Genomic DNA, 15,119 nt, shown 5'->3' with positions numbered 1-15,119 from the left:
GGAGTATCCTTGTCTGCTATGGACAGGACGAAATCTAATACCTTACACTTCCCCTTTATAACCCGGGCAGGGAAGACGCAGAACTAATCTTGGTATAAGCCTCGTTGGCACGGTGAGACTCCGTTCTCACAAGGTATTCTTCATCCCAAAGAAAAATAATGCGGTGGTTGATCAGCCTGATGGACGCCGGCCGGAAAAGTAATTGAGGCCGTGGGTTAGAACCGTCTAGCACCCATACATAGTTCACCGCGCACTCCGCCCACACTCGACAGCGCTGAGCATTTCCATTGAACAGTGCACTTTACGAGCATATGTATATGGACTCTTCTCGCAATATCTCGTCTGATGACACCTGGGATGCCATTCACTTTAGCAGTACTCAAATTTGTCCCCTCCGTACCCCTCAGAATTTTTTAAGCTTCCGTGCAGTTGTGAAACAACTGGCCTAAAAAGACCAGATATATTGCGGACGATGACCTACTCCTTCCCTGCGAATCCACTTTGAAAGCAGACACGCACTGCATACTCAGTCCAGTAGACATGCCACTCCTCTCCCTGCCTACTGAAATTTTACTCCTCGTCACCCAGAAAGTAAGGCACAACAGACTATAGCTTGCTTTCCAGCCGGCATTTAATGAATGAGGATGACTAAGGTGACAGTTGGATCACCTAGAGCTCTGGAGCGCTTACGACACGTGCCGAACTCTCCGATTGGTTTCGGCTCCTTCTCTCTTTCGTAACGTAAACATCGTCTTCGATGACCCGCCGATTCTCAACTTCCGGCTATTCAGGTCGTTCGACGGGAGCCTCATTGGCACACTCAAGCAATGGGCAGTTCATGTTAGGGCTGTTGAGATCTGGGGCGGCGACGAAGAGTCGCTTCAGACGGAGTTTTTCGATCTGCTTCCCCTTTTCGACCGTCTGGAAGCCTTCAGGCATGCCTTCATGGCCGATTATCAGAACAACTTCATGCAAGCTAACCGTGACTACAGCATTGGTTATCCCCCTGACTTTGAGAGCTTTCAGCAGCTCTTGGCTCAGCTAGCCACTGTCCCGTCCATGACGACCTTGAGCGTCGAATTTATGTCACCGCGCACGTGGATGCTTCCCATGTCCTTCAAGCATCTGCGGAATCTACAACTATCCTGCATCGAACATGAGCCGGGATTGTGCGTTCTACCTGACCTCCCATCACTGGTCACTCTCGCCTTAAATTTCTCCTGCTTCTGCCCGGACTGTCCACGTGGAGGTAACAGACCAAGGACAAAGATACGGTTCGATTCGCTGCCACATTTAGCTTGCTTCTCAGTATCTGGGGCGCAAAAAGGGAGCATCATCTGCTGCGGACAGGCTCGACAGCTTCGCCGCTTTGAGGTCAGCTTTTCCAGTGGTTTAGGATGGGCAACACTTCTCCAGAGCCTGGGGTCAAAGCTCGAAGCAATAGAAATTTCCAGCTGTGAATTCACCGAGGAGCCGCTCGTGCCCGTTGAGTATCCGTCTCTTCGCTCGGTGCGGATCCTTGACTCGACATCCAATATTCTTCTCTTCTGCGAGGCTGAACTACCGTGCTTGAACAAATTTCAAGTACACCTGCATCCTGAAGATCTTGATAATCTAACTTCTTGGCCACGTTTGTGGCGGTTCCTGAGAGAATACCCCATCACCCTCAGTCTCGATTGTCCTCGGGACAAAACGCCTTTCCTAAATCGAACCGACCGCCTATTACAGGTAGTAAAACTCCCAAATATTCGACTGGAAGGTAACTCTCGTCGAACTCTGTTCACTATCATTCCACTCTTTCTCCTCGAGAACTTCCCATTCCGCGCTCGCCATCTCTCCCAGGAGTGTTGATTTCAATTTGTCAACAACCTTGAGCGGTATCGGCAGTCTCCACGTCCTAACGAACTCCGTACCTTCCGAAGCACCGAGGAATGAATGCACAGTGCCATGTGAGTAATGCCCCATCATGGGGAACGATATGGTCTTTTGAAGAGAAGTTTTAGGAAGGTCTCTTAAGGGCTTCATAGGTTTCGTTTCTCGAACAGCAAATGCCCTCATCAGAGTTGCCTCCTCCAACGGAGGAGCAACAAGTAGCTGCCACATGTTCTTCCCAATATTGCAGATCTCTTCCCAAGAGTCCGACGCGATATTGAGTCCTTGCGTACGACATAACCAGGACACGTTCCAAGCCAATAATGTAACTCCTTCTAGGAAAAGGACGTATGACTCTGGGTCTTCCCTCGCGAGCTTTGGTAAACTTCTATCGATAGTGAGAGGCCGAGGTTGGTAATGATTAGACTGAAAGCCCAATGGGTGCGTAGTAGATGAAGCAAGGTTATGCGGCTGCGTTGAGGTGGCTGTCAAGATCAACTCCCGTGAGATATACGACGCAATAGGTGCATGAATCGTGGGAACGGGATGGTCTTTATGAGGAAGGGTAATCTCCGCTGGAAGCCTCAAAGATAAGTAATGTGAAACGAGGACTAGAAGACGAGCAATATTAGAGAATGATGTTGATATTTGAACCGCAGTGGCACCTATTTGGGCATTAATACTGGGTGCTGGCATATCCAGGAGGAGGGGGCAGTTTTGGGACTTCCCGTTGAGGTCTCGGAGATCAACGATAGGGACACCACCAATTACGTATGTCTTCTTCATTTCACTGCCATCCTGCTTCATCCACTGTCTTAGGCTGTAAAGATTCGCAACCTCCCGGCAAAGAAAGATCCGAGCCTCAACTGTCTTGCTGTGCAAGGAATGCCAGAGACGCTCCGTCCTTTTGATGGTATTCTGGACACCACATATCAGAGCTACCTCACGACTTTCCAGCTGAAACTTTGACGACTCAGCATCTGAACGTCGTCGGGCTAATGTCAGCCTCCGCTGAGAAATGCCAAGTTATCTGTCTTTGATCTCTGATTTCAGTTGCTGGATCTGAAGCGCAAGCTCTTTCCTCCTAATGGAAGACTCGGCCTTTGTGGTTATAATTTGCAGAACATCCTGAGGACTGGGCACCTTATCTGGCGACTGCGTCGAGCATTCTTCGAAGCGATGATAAGAGAGAGTAGGAGATGTCTGATGCAGAAGTGCTTTCTCAACCTGCCGTCCTAGGGTTTCCTTCTCCAGGAGAGCCCTGGCATTATTAATACGTAGTGTGTAGATTTGATTACAGGCACAGGTGGGGCAGTAAAAGCGTAGGCGCGAGCTTGAGACTCGAGAGCAAATAGGACAATTCATCTCAAACGTACTGTCTATTGTGTTATCGTGCCTTCAGCAGATACCTCACATTCTTGCGCCCTCCTATTAGTCTATGAATCTCAGTCTGTCTGCTAGGCAACTCATAAAACATTAAGAAGTGTATAAATTCGAAGAATGATGGGTCAGGACCCCCCAGCAGTTAAATTTTTCCTTGTAACAGGCCAAGTTGGAGGTGCGGTATGTGCTTGAACGTTGACGTCATATGATCTCACACTTGATGCCTCAGGCAACTACGCAGTCTGGTATCTGGCAGAACTGGAGACTCCCATGAACTGTTCAATGCTGAAGCATGTTATTAGCAAGGAGGGAGTGACAGCATGGTAAAACAAGCTGTTTAAAATTTAGATCCTGCAAGCAAACAATCATCCATTTGATTTCAGAACTTCTGTCTTTCGCTCTAATTATACAATGTTTGAGAAGTAGTGCCGTGATAAGGCACTGCATGTAAAGATGGATTCACTGGATAGAACTGACGTCAAAGCTTCTACTGACTACGGCGATCATGGATCCGGACTGGATCAGCAGAAAGGTTTGGATGAGCATTGTAATGTTCCCTAAGTCAGACGGCAGTTGGCAGATGACTTGTCACAATGCCACTGGACAAGACTTCAACAACTATACTCAGATATTATGAAACAACATGGGAATGCCGAGGAAGAGTTGCGGGCTCGATCTTTAAGGCTTCTCGAGGTACCTTGTACATTTCTAAGCCATGACTCATATCTCTGACATTGCTGGTCTAGATATTTACGGCCTGGTCACAGTCTGCTGTTCTTCGTGATGAAAGTAGAGCGCTGAAGAGGTCTCGGCCTGTACCCTTACAGCTAGCCGACAGTACAGCTGACTTATGTCTAGGTTCAAAACCCAGTCCCAGCATGTGCAGACCTCCGAAGAGGATTTAGAGAGCAGGAGAAAACATTGTGCGAGAGTACAACAATTGCCGCCATCCAAGCTGTGCTGACATATCCATGCAGATGCCGATGTTGTTAAGGCTTTTAAAAGTGCTCTCGCTCTCCTGAATAATGCCCCAAAGTCTTAGGTATAACAGGTTGAAGGACACTGCCAGAGAGGCTCCCTTGAAGTTCAGACCAGCCCGCTTGAAAGTTACTGTGAGACTCGACGACGGCATCTCGCAAACTGTGACCCTAGAGGTACTAATGCAAATCACGTGACACAAGGTTATAATCCTTCGGCGAAAATCACCATATCCGCTGTCTCTTCCTTATTATCGCCTCTTAAATATAAAAAAACCTTCTTTAAATAATCGTTCATAATTCGAAGTAGCGGGCTCTCTGGAAGCGATAGGACATCCCCTCATGTAGGATTGCCGCTTCTTCTAGTGCTTGCTAATAGACTCTCTTCCTCGGCCTCTTCGACGTCCTCCTCCAGCTGGCGTTCGTCGAGTCTCGGCGAGCGGACGAGAGATGCCACAAGGACGATTAAGTAGGTACCTAGTTTTGCACAATTGTTAGCCTCAAGTTTGCAACATAAGAAACAAAGTGCCTTGGGACAGGTCTGCCATATACCAAGGAAAAGAAAGTGTGCCCAAAGCAGCAAGGCACCGAAAAGTGGAAAATTCAGCGCCACCCGATTTAAAATGGTGCTTGCGACGCTGGGTGTGCAGGTCTTATCTGCAGCTGTGCTATCAGCCTTCTCTAAACATGGCTTGACTAAATGCCTGTGGTTTGAGCAATCTGACTGCTCTTCTGAAGACGTCGGGGCTAAATCACAGAAAGTTTGCGGTCCAAATGTTGCATACCTGGGTACAAGCATCATGACAATCGAGTAATTCAAGCCCAGGGTTATCAACGTCAGCACGGCTGTCGCCAGCAACATGGCTTGGGGTAACGTGTGACCTTTCCTAATTTGGAAAATTCGTATCCAAAGAAACCGAATGCCCACTGCGACAACGCCGACTACTAAGCCCCAAAAGAAAAAGAAGACAATAAGCGCAAAAATGATATAGTCAGTTGGAAAAGCCCTGGAAGATTGAATAAAAATCCAACTGATAGGGTTGAAGTTGGTACGGCTGAGTATATAACCACAGTGGTGCTTGCAAGGCGAATTAATTAATTTATCAACAACAGTCATGAGCAATGAGATCCAGGTCGAAAGCCCAATGAGGAATAGACAGAAGCCGCCCAGAAGCCTAAATAGACGGAGGATAGTCTTCAGTTTGGAGTAAACGGTGACTGGCCAGCTTTGGTCTTCTTCTTGGCGTCCTTCAATCAAACGCTGCTGGCGGATGAGAGTCCTCTCTTCTCGCACCAAAGTGTCTAATTCTCTTCGGTCTTTTGCAGATAGAAGCGCCGAATTACCCCCGCAGCGACCTTCTAATTAGCGCTGCCGTTCACGATTAAAATTCAGTTCCATGGCTGTAGAACCTCCCAATGTTTAGGTTGCGAAAGAACTTGATTTTCTGAGGAAAAGCGCTGGAAGCATTGCTAGCCCTGAAGGTGTATAGAACGCATATAGACAAGAGCCAATGATTGTTACGAACCCGAGGAGAAATGTGAAAGCATGTTCACCTTCTGTAGGACATCATGAGCGTTCTGATAAGAAAGTCGCCATCTGAAAAGGCGTTAAACTCACGGTTCTCGATCAAATATCCCCGCTAATACCCCAGATTGTGGCCAGGTTGACTCTCCATCATAGGAGCGAAGAAGCCAACAAGAACCAACGCAATGACTACTGCAATGAAAGTCAGAGTGTATTTGGTAGCAGTCCAAAACCGCTTGCAGGCTGTCTGATCCCCCGCCTCGAAGGCTACTTCATCATATTCCTTGTGCCAGAAGTAGGCAAAGGGGATTCTAACAAAGCAGAGCAGAGCATCCAAGAAATATAGCGAGTAATAGATAATTGTTAAGGAGTAGGTAATTTTATCGACCTCTTCTTGGGTGGCCCACTCTTCTCGCTGACCCAGAGCGGATGATATCATTGAGGAAACTAAAGCGACATTAACTGGTAGTAACATTACAGTCGCAAGGAGAGCGGCAATGGAAAAGACGCAGATGAAGGTCACGAATGAGGATCGATCCCGAGGCGTCTGATATACATGTATAAAGACTGAGGCAACAACAATCAGAACAAATATCACTATTAGATACGCAAACCAAATCACGGAGATCCATGGAAGAGGCATGGTGGTATATTTGCGAAGCCTTCAAGGAGTCCAACTAAGCAAAACTCAAGGGTGACGAGGCTATCATATATGTTAGCTTTAATGAAATGAATAGTCCCACAGGCTTTGCGGAGCAGAGCAAACTACTATAGTTCAGGGGTTCTCTGATCAGCCCTTGTGATAAAGGTGATAACAACAGTGAGAACGATGAGCGATCATGGTGTGTCGGGTGCATGAGTTACCACTCTGGGTAATGGATAGTTTAGCTGATTGTTATCAATTACATCATCAACATAATAAGCAGACTGTATCACGTGACCTATCACACAGGAATGGCAAAATACTCAAAACACAGCAGACTTAGTTGTATAGATCATCAGCCTATGGCCACCCTTCATTCATCCTTTAAATCCCAAGTCTTGCCCTTGACATTGCAATGTATTGCCTTCTTGATTGTTTTGGACTGTATTAGGTTGATAAAGGTTTCTAGCAGGAAAAACCATAGCAATCAGCCGCCTAAAAAATGCAGTGCTATACAGAATTGTTATCCCCTTCCGGGGTCACTCATGCCCTGGCAATCCCATTTCTCTCAGCATTGGCGGAAAATCTGGTCGTTGTGAAGACCTCTGTTCTCCAGATCTTCTCTTTGCTTAAGGTTCAACATCACTCGAGAGGTGAAACCATTGAGACTAAGTCTGCGCGGCCAGACCAGGTAGAGACAACGAAGCTCGTCCTGGAGCGAGAATATCCGCTTTCTGGAACAGTAGTCGACATCTGTCGGGTCAAAATCCTGAATTCTAAGAGCAGTGGTGAAGCTCTTTTACTTGCTTTCCGCAATGCCAAACTTAGCTTGGTGGAATGGGACCCAGAGCGTCATGGGATCTCAACCATTTCAATCCATTACTATGAGCGGGACGATCTAACCTGTAGTCCATGGGTACCTAATCTGAGCAGTTGTGGCAGTATCCTGAGTGTGGATCCGAGCAGTAGATGCGCAGTCTTCAACTTCGGGATTTAGAATCTTGCAATTTTACCCTTTCATCAACCAGGAGATGACCTAGCCATGGATGATTATGAATTTCATCTTCATCAAGATGATCTCAACCAAGTATCGGATCACGTTAGCAATGGGTTGAAGAGCAAAGACTCCACCGTGTATCAGACCCCATATGCCTCGTCCTTCGTGCTTCCCTTAACTGCGTTGGATCCCTCTATACTTCACCCTGTCAGTCTTGCATTCCTTTATGAATATAGGGAGCCGACATTCGGCATCCTGTACTCGCAGATTGCAACCTCACATGCTTTGCTCTCTGAAAGAAAAGATTCTATTTTTTATACTGTGTTTACACTAGATTTGGAACAGCGAGCTTCCATGACTTTACTTTTGGTATCAAAATTGCCTAGCGACTTGTTCAAAGTGGTTGCCCTTCCACCTCCAGTTGGAGGCGCGTTACTTATCAGGTCCAATGAATTAGTGCACGTCGATCAGGCAGGCAAAACTAATGCGGTTGGAGTCAATGAGTTCGCCAGACAAGTCTCGGCATTCTCCATGGTTGATCAGTCAGACCTCGCACTCCGGCTAGAAGGATGCGTTGTGGAGCATATTTCTGATAGCACTGGGGATCTCCTTCTTGTTCTTTCGTCGGGCAATATGGTGCTTGTCTATTTCCAATTGGACGGAAGGTCAGTATCAGGCATCTCACTCCGCCCTCTACCTACACAGGCTGGGGGTACTATCATGAAATCTGCTGCATCATCCTCAGCTTTTCTTGGAAGCGGCAGAGTTTTTTTTGGTAGCGAGGATGCAGATTCTGTGCTTCTCAGCTGGTCCTCAATGCCAAATCCAAAAAAATCTCGACTAAGAATGAGTAATGTGGCAGAAGATCGTGAAGAAGCCTCAGACGATAGTCAGAGTGAAGAAGACGCTTATGAAGACGATCTTTATACTGCGGAGCCTGAAACACCAGCCCTTGGTCACCGTCCATCTGCTGAAACGACCGGAGTCGGGGCGTATATATTTCAGACACTCGACAGACTGCCAAATATTGGCCCCCTGAGAGATATAACCCTAGGAACGCCTGCTTCGACTGTTGAAAATACAGGTCGTCTGATTAAGAATGCCTGCTCCGAGCTTGAGTTAGTGGCTGCTCAAGGCTCTGGCAGAAATGGTGGGTTGGTACTGATGAAGCGCGAAATCGAACCGGATGTTACGGCTTCTTTTGACGCTCAATCTGTACAAGAGGTTTGGACAGCAGTTGTAGCTCTTGGCAGCGGTGCACTATTGGTTCTTGATGAGCAGCAAATCAATTAAGAATACCGCTAATATGTTATACTGTCGAAGCCAGAAACTCTAGACAAGGAAACGTCAGAAGTTTTCATTGCGGATACACAAGACTTGAAACCCTTCAGAGCTCCTGAGTTTAATCCAAACAACGATGTGACCATAGAGATTGGGACGCTGTCGTGTAAAAAACGAGTTGTTCAGGTCCTGAGGAACGAGGTCCGTAGCTATGATATTGGTGAGCCTCTAACCCTGAAGATCAAGGACCATATAAGCAAACTAATAATGACAGACTTGGGCCTGGCCCAGATCTATCTGGTCTGGGACGAAGACACCAGCGATGAGCGCATGGCTGTTAGCGCCAGTTTGGCTGATCCATACATAGCAATCCTTCAGGATGATTCAACGTTGATGATTCTTCAAGCAGATGATAGTGGAGACCTTGATGAGGTGGAATTGAACGAGGCTGCGAGGGCGGGCAAATGGCGCTCTTGTTGCTTATATTGGGACAAAGCTGAGTTTTTCTTGTCTACGGGGCCTGCTTTGAAGCAGGGGACTCGTTGCGAATTGTTTCTCTTCCTACTTAGCATAGATTGCAGACTTTATGTAAGTCATTGTGACTCCAGTCACACCAGCATCTTTCTTAAGTTTGCCAATGCTAACAATCGTCAGGTTTATTGATTGCCTGATCAGCAACTGATATCAGTTATCGAGGGTATTGACTGCTTACCACCGATACTATCAACTGAGCTCCCTAAGCGCTCTACTACGCGGGAGGTCTTATCCGAGGCTGTCATTGCAGATCTTGGCGAATCCTGGAACCCTTCACCTCATCTGATTGTACGTCGCCGGGTCTTTTCCTTCCACTTCACCTTCCTTGGCCCCTGAGGTAGGACCGTGTACTAATATTCTAGGCAGTTACGCACTGAAAGCGATGACCTTGTGATATATAAGGCATTTGCGTCGTATATCAAGGGCGAAAGTCATACTCGCCTAAGCTTCGTTAAAGAATCTAATCACACATTGCCTAGGGTCACTACTTCAGAGAAGGAAATGCAGTCCAACGAGAAGCTATTGAGGCCCAGGTCACTGCGGATTTTGCCCAATATATCAAATTTTAGTGCTGTTTTCATGCCTGGACGGCCTGCAAGCTTCATTCTTAAAACGGCCAAAAGCTGCCCCCACGTTTTTCGTTTGAGAGGGGAATTTGTGCGGAGCCTGAGTATTTTCGACTTAGCCAGCCCTTTGCTTGATACAGGCTTCATATATGTGGACTCGAAGGTTTTTCCCACTTCACCACCTTCATGCGGCACATACTGAATCATTTCCTAGGACGTGCTTCGCATCTGTCGGTTCCCATCAGAGACCCTATTTGATTATACATGGGCCTTGAGAAAAATCAGTATCAGGGAGCAAGTGGATCATTTGGCCTATGCTACTTCCTCTGAAACGTACGTTCTGGGTACCAGTCATAGCGCAGATTTCAAGTTGCCTGACGATGATGAATTGCACCCGGACTGGCGAAACGAAGGTATGACTTTTGTCATCACATATATGCGCATGTTAACAGGTCTAGTAATTTCATTCCTCCCCGAGCTTCGCCAATGCTTGCTCAAAGTCGTGAGTCCGAGAACATGGATGGTTATCGATAGGTATGCACCTAAACCAACTTGCAAATTAGTTTTCTAATACTTACACTTTTCTTCTTCTTCTTCTTCGTGAAGCTACTCACTAGGTCCCGATGAATATGTAATGGCGGTAAAGAATATGGACCTTGAAGTTTCCGAAAACACCCACGAGCGCAGGAATATGATTGTTGTCGGAACGGCATTTGCTCGGGGCGAGGACATCCCCTCTCGCGGCTGTATTTACGTGTTCGAAGTGATCAAAGTGGTTCCGGACCCGGAGAAACCAGAGACGGACCGCAAACTGAAACTAATAGGCAAGGAGCTGGTCAAAGGTGCCGTGACTGCGCTATCACAGATTGGCGGTCAAGGATTCCTAATTGCTGCGCAAGGGCAGAAATGCATGGTTAGGGGGCTGAAAGAGGATGGCAGTATGCTCCCTGTTGCTTTCATGGATATGCAGTGTTATGTCAACGTGCTAAAAGAGCTCAAGGGTACTGGAATGTGTATAATGGGGGATGCTGTCAAAGGGCTTTGGTTCACGGGCTACTCGGTATGATCCCCTACATCCACACATACAGGTGGATCAGTTAAGCTAACGGGTGGTTTAGGAGGAACCATACAAGATGAGCCTCTTTGGCAAAGACCAAGGGTACCTTGAAGTGGTTGCTGCCGAGTTTCTTCCTGATGGTGATAAGCTGTTCATTCTGGTTGCTGACAGTGATTGCAACCTCCATGTCTTGCAGTATGACCCGGAAGGTGAGATCTTGTAACATTGATAGACTACGGAGGAAGGCAAACGCTGATTTCAAATAGATCCAAAATCATCTAATGGTGATAGATTGCTGGCCCGCAGCAAATTTCATATGGGTCACTTTGCCACAACAATGACTCTGTTGCCACGTACCATGGTCTCCTCAGAGAAAGCAATGGCCAACCCAGATTCAATGGAAATAGATTCCCAAACCATATCCCAGCAAGTCCTTATTACCTCTCAGAGCGGCTCAGTTGGCATTGTGACGTCTGTTCCTGAAGAGTTATATCGCCGGCTTTCAGCCTTGCAGTCCTAATTAGCGAATTCGCTGGAGCATCCTTGCGGCCTGAACCCTCGAGCTTACCGAGCTGTTGAAAGTGACGGAACGGCAGGGAGAGGCATGCTTGATGGAAATCTGCTGTATCAATGGCTGGATATGGGACAACACCGCAAGATGGAAATTGCTGCCCGGGTTGGGGCACATGAGTGGGAGATCAAGGCTGACCTCGAAGCTATTGGTGCAGAGGGACTGGGATATTTGTAATAATACTTTATTTGAAAAGCTCTGTTTGCGCGAGTTAATCAGGGCTTGCTTGAAGATAGTCGTACAACAAGGCATCTCTATTATCTGTCTATATATATCTATATATGTGTGTGTGTGTGTCTGTTGTGTAGAGGTGCGCCCATGAGTCTTGTAGTATTCGAAGGCATCACACTCTGAAGTGCTAAGAGTTCATATCACCTTTAGATAGTCATACAAGGTCCATAGCACTGACCAAGAAACAAAAGAGAGCCGATAGCCATTGAAAGACATAGCATTCATTACCCATTTGCGGATCTGATGTGCCACTAGAAGCTAAGGAATCGCTGGCAAGTAGTACGGCCATGAATTGAGTGCGAAGAACACCATAGAAGAATTCCTTGGACACGAGGTGGACGCTGTTTATTAGCTGCCACGAGTCATTACTTACATTTCGTCATCTTTCCAGGACTAATTTTCAGGACCAGGCATCAGCTGGATTTCAGAGTCTCCTTAGAGCATGTATATGATCCCAACAATTCTGCCGTATGCTGACAGAGTTGTAGCAAGACATCATGACACAGTGAGATATGTGCATACCAAACCACATGAACTCTTAAGAGCCTAAGTACGGAAATTAAGAAGGGGAAAGAAAAGGTCAAAGGGACAGCAGACAAAAACAAGGACTCCGCCGTCATCGTAAACTCCCTCACGCCGGAATTGCTCCTTCGATTGCAGTGTAGCCCATACCCATACATGAGACTAGTTAACGCGCATTCTGTTGGTGCGTATTCTGTCCGAAAGATGTGCCAGTATAGATAACGCCAGAAATAAGAGAAAGCCATGGAGAAAGTGGAATGTGAGGTGTTAGAAAGGACAAGGGATCAGGGGTATGGGGAAGGGCGGGGTGGTCTGATGCAGAGTCTTTCAGGATAGTGGATAGCTGGTTGATCGAGATAGGAGTCATGGATGCTATTTTTGCAAAGAATCTCTGCGGAATAGTGGAATGAGACCCTGCCGAATTCCCATACAAGGGAGTTCTTAAAAGACATCTTCTGCAGTAAAATACCGCTTGCTTCTCCCTCTTCCAGCAACAAATTTCATTTCTGGCATATTGGTGTGATGTACCACATGTAGACGGTAGACAGCATCCACAGGAGCTTGCTAATCGTCCAGGCCCAGAGGGAAATACTCGTACAGTAGATCAGCACTTTCATTCGGAAATGGAAGAGATGATGCGAAGGGTTGCTGCAAACCAGCGGTGTTTAGCAAGGGTAGCGACGTTGATGTGCTTTGTGACGGTGCCTGCGACACGCTGTGGGACAGCTTGCGCATTTTGGTGGGCGGCGCCGAGCTGCCCATATCGTGACTCTTGTGTGAGACGTCATTGGCATACGAGGAGCCAGGCCTGGCTGAATCGACCAGGTTGACACCTTCGCCAGTAGTATCGTCATCTAGTAGGGAAAGGTTGATTGGTGCCGCCATGACGCTCGATCGTCTTTGGCTATCTGTCATGCGAGAAAATTCAGGAGTGGACTGAGGATATAATGACGGTTGAGGGAGGGGTGTAGAAGAAAGCGCGCCTCTAGAGGAGTGAGGTATGTGAGTCCAGTCAGGGGATGACTGTCGCTGCGCTGCAATGGTCGACTGAGGAAGTGAAGTGTCTGGCGAGGTGCTTTTAGCTGTGGACTTCGCCTTGCCTGGCGTCAGACTGGGCCGATGGTTGGTATCGCTGGTAGGGGTGCGGTTGAGGGTGGCAGCCTGGGCGCTCTTTCTTGATGCCGCAGCGCTGCCGCTTAGAGGTAAGTCCTTACGCGACTGGAAATTGCGCGGACTACGACCTCGTACAATCACAGGCCCTGAGTGAACCTCGCAGATCAGAATTTTCGCGCTAGTGGACAGAGTCGCAACAACCTTTAGTCGGACGACGAAATGTTGTTGCAGCTCTTTTCTCCGCCCGTTGTTGGCCGTCGCAACACGGAATTGTAACCGCTTCTAAGCAATCGGGAACGTCGCATAATCAGTGTCCAGGTCTTGGCCCGCCATGATGTCCAATGGAATTGGTGGGGGTTCTTTCTCAACCTTCGCATTGCTGTTACTAGCACCATTGTCATCAGTTGGTTGATTGCTGTTCGCAGCGGGCGTTTTCCAGGGCACTGAAATGATCTTGAATTGCCCTCCACAGACTCAGTGGCGGAAATGCAGAGTTCTTGCGCAAGGATAGGTATACGGTCGCCCTGCTCGGTCATGATGTACCGTAGACTCCGAGGCAGGGTCACGGAGCCTGTGATCTGGAACAGGTTGCGCCGGTAGCATGTCAACTCCGCCCCTTGTTGGGGCGGTGCGTTTTCCGTCGGGGATGTGGTCCAAGGCGATTCGGCGAGAAAGAACATGCCATGTAACTGGGCCGATAGCGATAACGACGTCCGCCGCAACGAATAATCAAGGAGAGTGAAATTATAGGCGGGCATTGAGAAACTCAGCAACTTGTTATTGTGGTCAATAGACGAGTCTGGAGGTTGTTCGGAGGGTGCGGGGTTGAATGGGGTCACTATTTCCGTGAAGGGATCGTCGTACCCCGAAGAGAAACGTTTCAACGTGTTCGGCAAACTGTGCTGAGTGAAGGGAGGGATATCCTCGCCGCTGTTCCAGTGCGCTTTGGTCAGAATGATCATTTGTGAGCGCAAAGCGAGGATGGACTTACCTAACGAACGTGTCGGAGTCGAAATTCGAGCGTTGGTCGGGTAGATCAATACCAGGCATGGCATTAAGGTAGTCGGCGCCCTGTATATTGCCCAGTGACAACAGACTGGCCAGATACGGCATGGCCATAGTATCGAAACCCTCCATGGTGATGGAGATGTATGAGTGGATAGAACAGCACCGACGAAAGAGACAACGAATTTGAGGACGCAAGGCAAAGGCAGAAAGGTCAAGGTAGTTGCGTGAAGAGGAAAGAAGTAGAAACGAAAGAGGATAGAAGAAGAGGGAGGAAAGGCGATCGTGACCAGCCCGGAGGACGTAAGAAAGACCTAATGCGAAACGAACATGGAGAGGACGAAGATGATGAAAAAAGGAATAGTGCAGTGGATCGAGCAGTCCGTAAGACCAGAAGTAGACACCTGGATGGGTAGGAAAGAGAGCGGGAGAGGTGAGCAATGAGAGAGGAAAGTAGGAGTAAGAAGATGGCACAGGTCCGGACTAAACTAGGTGAGGTATTTTGAATTCCAGCTCCAAGATGATTTTTTGTTATAGTAGAGAACACGACAGTAGGAAAACTGATACAGCTGGATGCAATACCGGCGCAAATGTTTATACTCTTGAATACTTTCTGGTACCCTCATATGAAACGCGCTAAGCCACTTTTGTAAAGACTTCCGAAAGTCCTTGTTACATCTTCTTGTATTGCATGGTACTGGCTGTTCCATGACGCATAATATTTTACATAACCGGTATCACCATGTACAAGGTACCCGTCAGGCCACGTGGGTATATCCCCACGAACCTACCAAGGTTCCCTCCCGGAAGATCACGTCGATCATCCTCGTAGGGCAAGAAAG

At 47.7% G+C, this 15,119-nt stretch overlaps 4 protein-coding genes across 4 annotated transcripts; 2 read left to right on the top strand and 2 right to left on the bottom strand.

Moving 5' to 3' along the window:
• Nucleotides 1-540: 540 nt before the first annotated feature.
• Nucleotides 541-1,851, top strand: AFUA_1G00620 (F-box protein; the record flags this gene model as incomplete). The annotated part of the gene is made up of 2 exons (XM_077803768.1): nt 541-591; nt 661-1,851. 2 exons carry the CDS (start codon nt 541-543, stop codon nt 1,849-1,851), a joined length of 1,242 nt encoding a protein of 413 aa, XP_077659941.1.
• AFUA_1G00610 (Atg14 domain-containing protein) lies at nt 1,038-3,237 on the bottom strand (the record flags this gene model as incomplete). Its single annotated transcript, XM_744720.1, has 4 exons — nt 1,038-1,560; nt 1,727-2,447; nt 2,556-2,883; nt 2,998-3,237. The coding sequence occupies 4 exons, from the start codon at nt 3,235-3,237 to the stop codon at nt 1,038-1,040; spliced, it is 1,812 nt and encodes a 603-aa protein (XP_749813.1).
• A 3,665-nt stretch (nt 3,238-6,902) lies between these two features.
• On the top strand, nt 6,903-11,355 carry AFUA_1G00590 (uncharacterized protein; the record flags this gene model as incomplete). The annotated part of the gene is made up of 10 exons (XM_077803767.1): nt 6,903-7,365; nt 7,489-8,636; nt 8,721-8,898; nt 8,953-9,266; nt 9,354-9,500; nt 9,579-9,941; nt 9,993-10,312; nt 10,385-10,838; nt 10,897-11,044; nt 11,102-11,355. The coding sequence occupies 10 exons, from the start codon at nt 6,903-6,905 to the stop codon at nt 11,353-11,355; spliced, it is 3,789 nt and encodes a 1,262-aa protein (XP_077659940.1).
• Nucleotides 11,356-12,723: 1,368 nt separating this feature from the next.
• AFUA_1G00580 (transcriptional regulator PacG/VIB-1) lies at nt 12,724-14,409 on the bottom strand (the record flags this gene model as incomplete). Its single annotated transcript, XM_744717.2, has 3 exons — nt 12,724-13,450; nt 13,486-14,202; nt 14,264-14,409. 3 exons carry the CDS (start codon nt 14,407-14,409, stop codon nt 12,724-12,726), a joined length of 1,590 nt encoding a protein of 529 aa, XP_749810.2.
• Between the last annotated feature and the right edge of the window lie 710 nt (nt 14,410-15,119).

Source organism: Aspergillus fumigatus, chromosome 1 (genome assembly GCF_000002655.1).
Source record: "Aspergillus fumigatus Af293 chromosome 1, whole genome shotgun sequence".
In the NCBI taxonomy this organism is placed as follows: domain Eukaryota; kingdom Fungi; phylum Ascomycota; class Eurotiomycetes; order Eurotiales; family Aspergillaceae; genus Aspergillus; species Aspergillus fumigatus.
The sequence above is the reverse complement of the archived record's forward strand: the minus strand, read 5'-3'. Positions and strand labels throughout refer to the sequence as shown.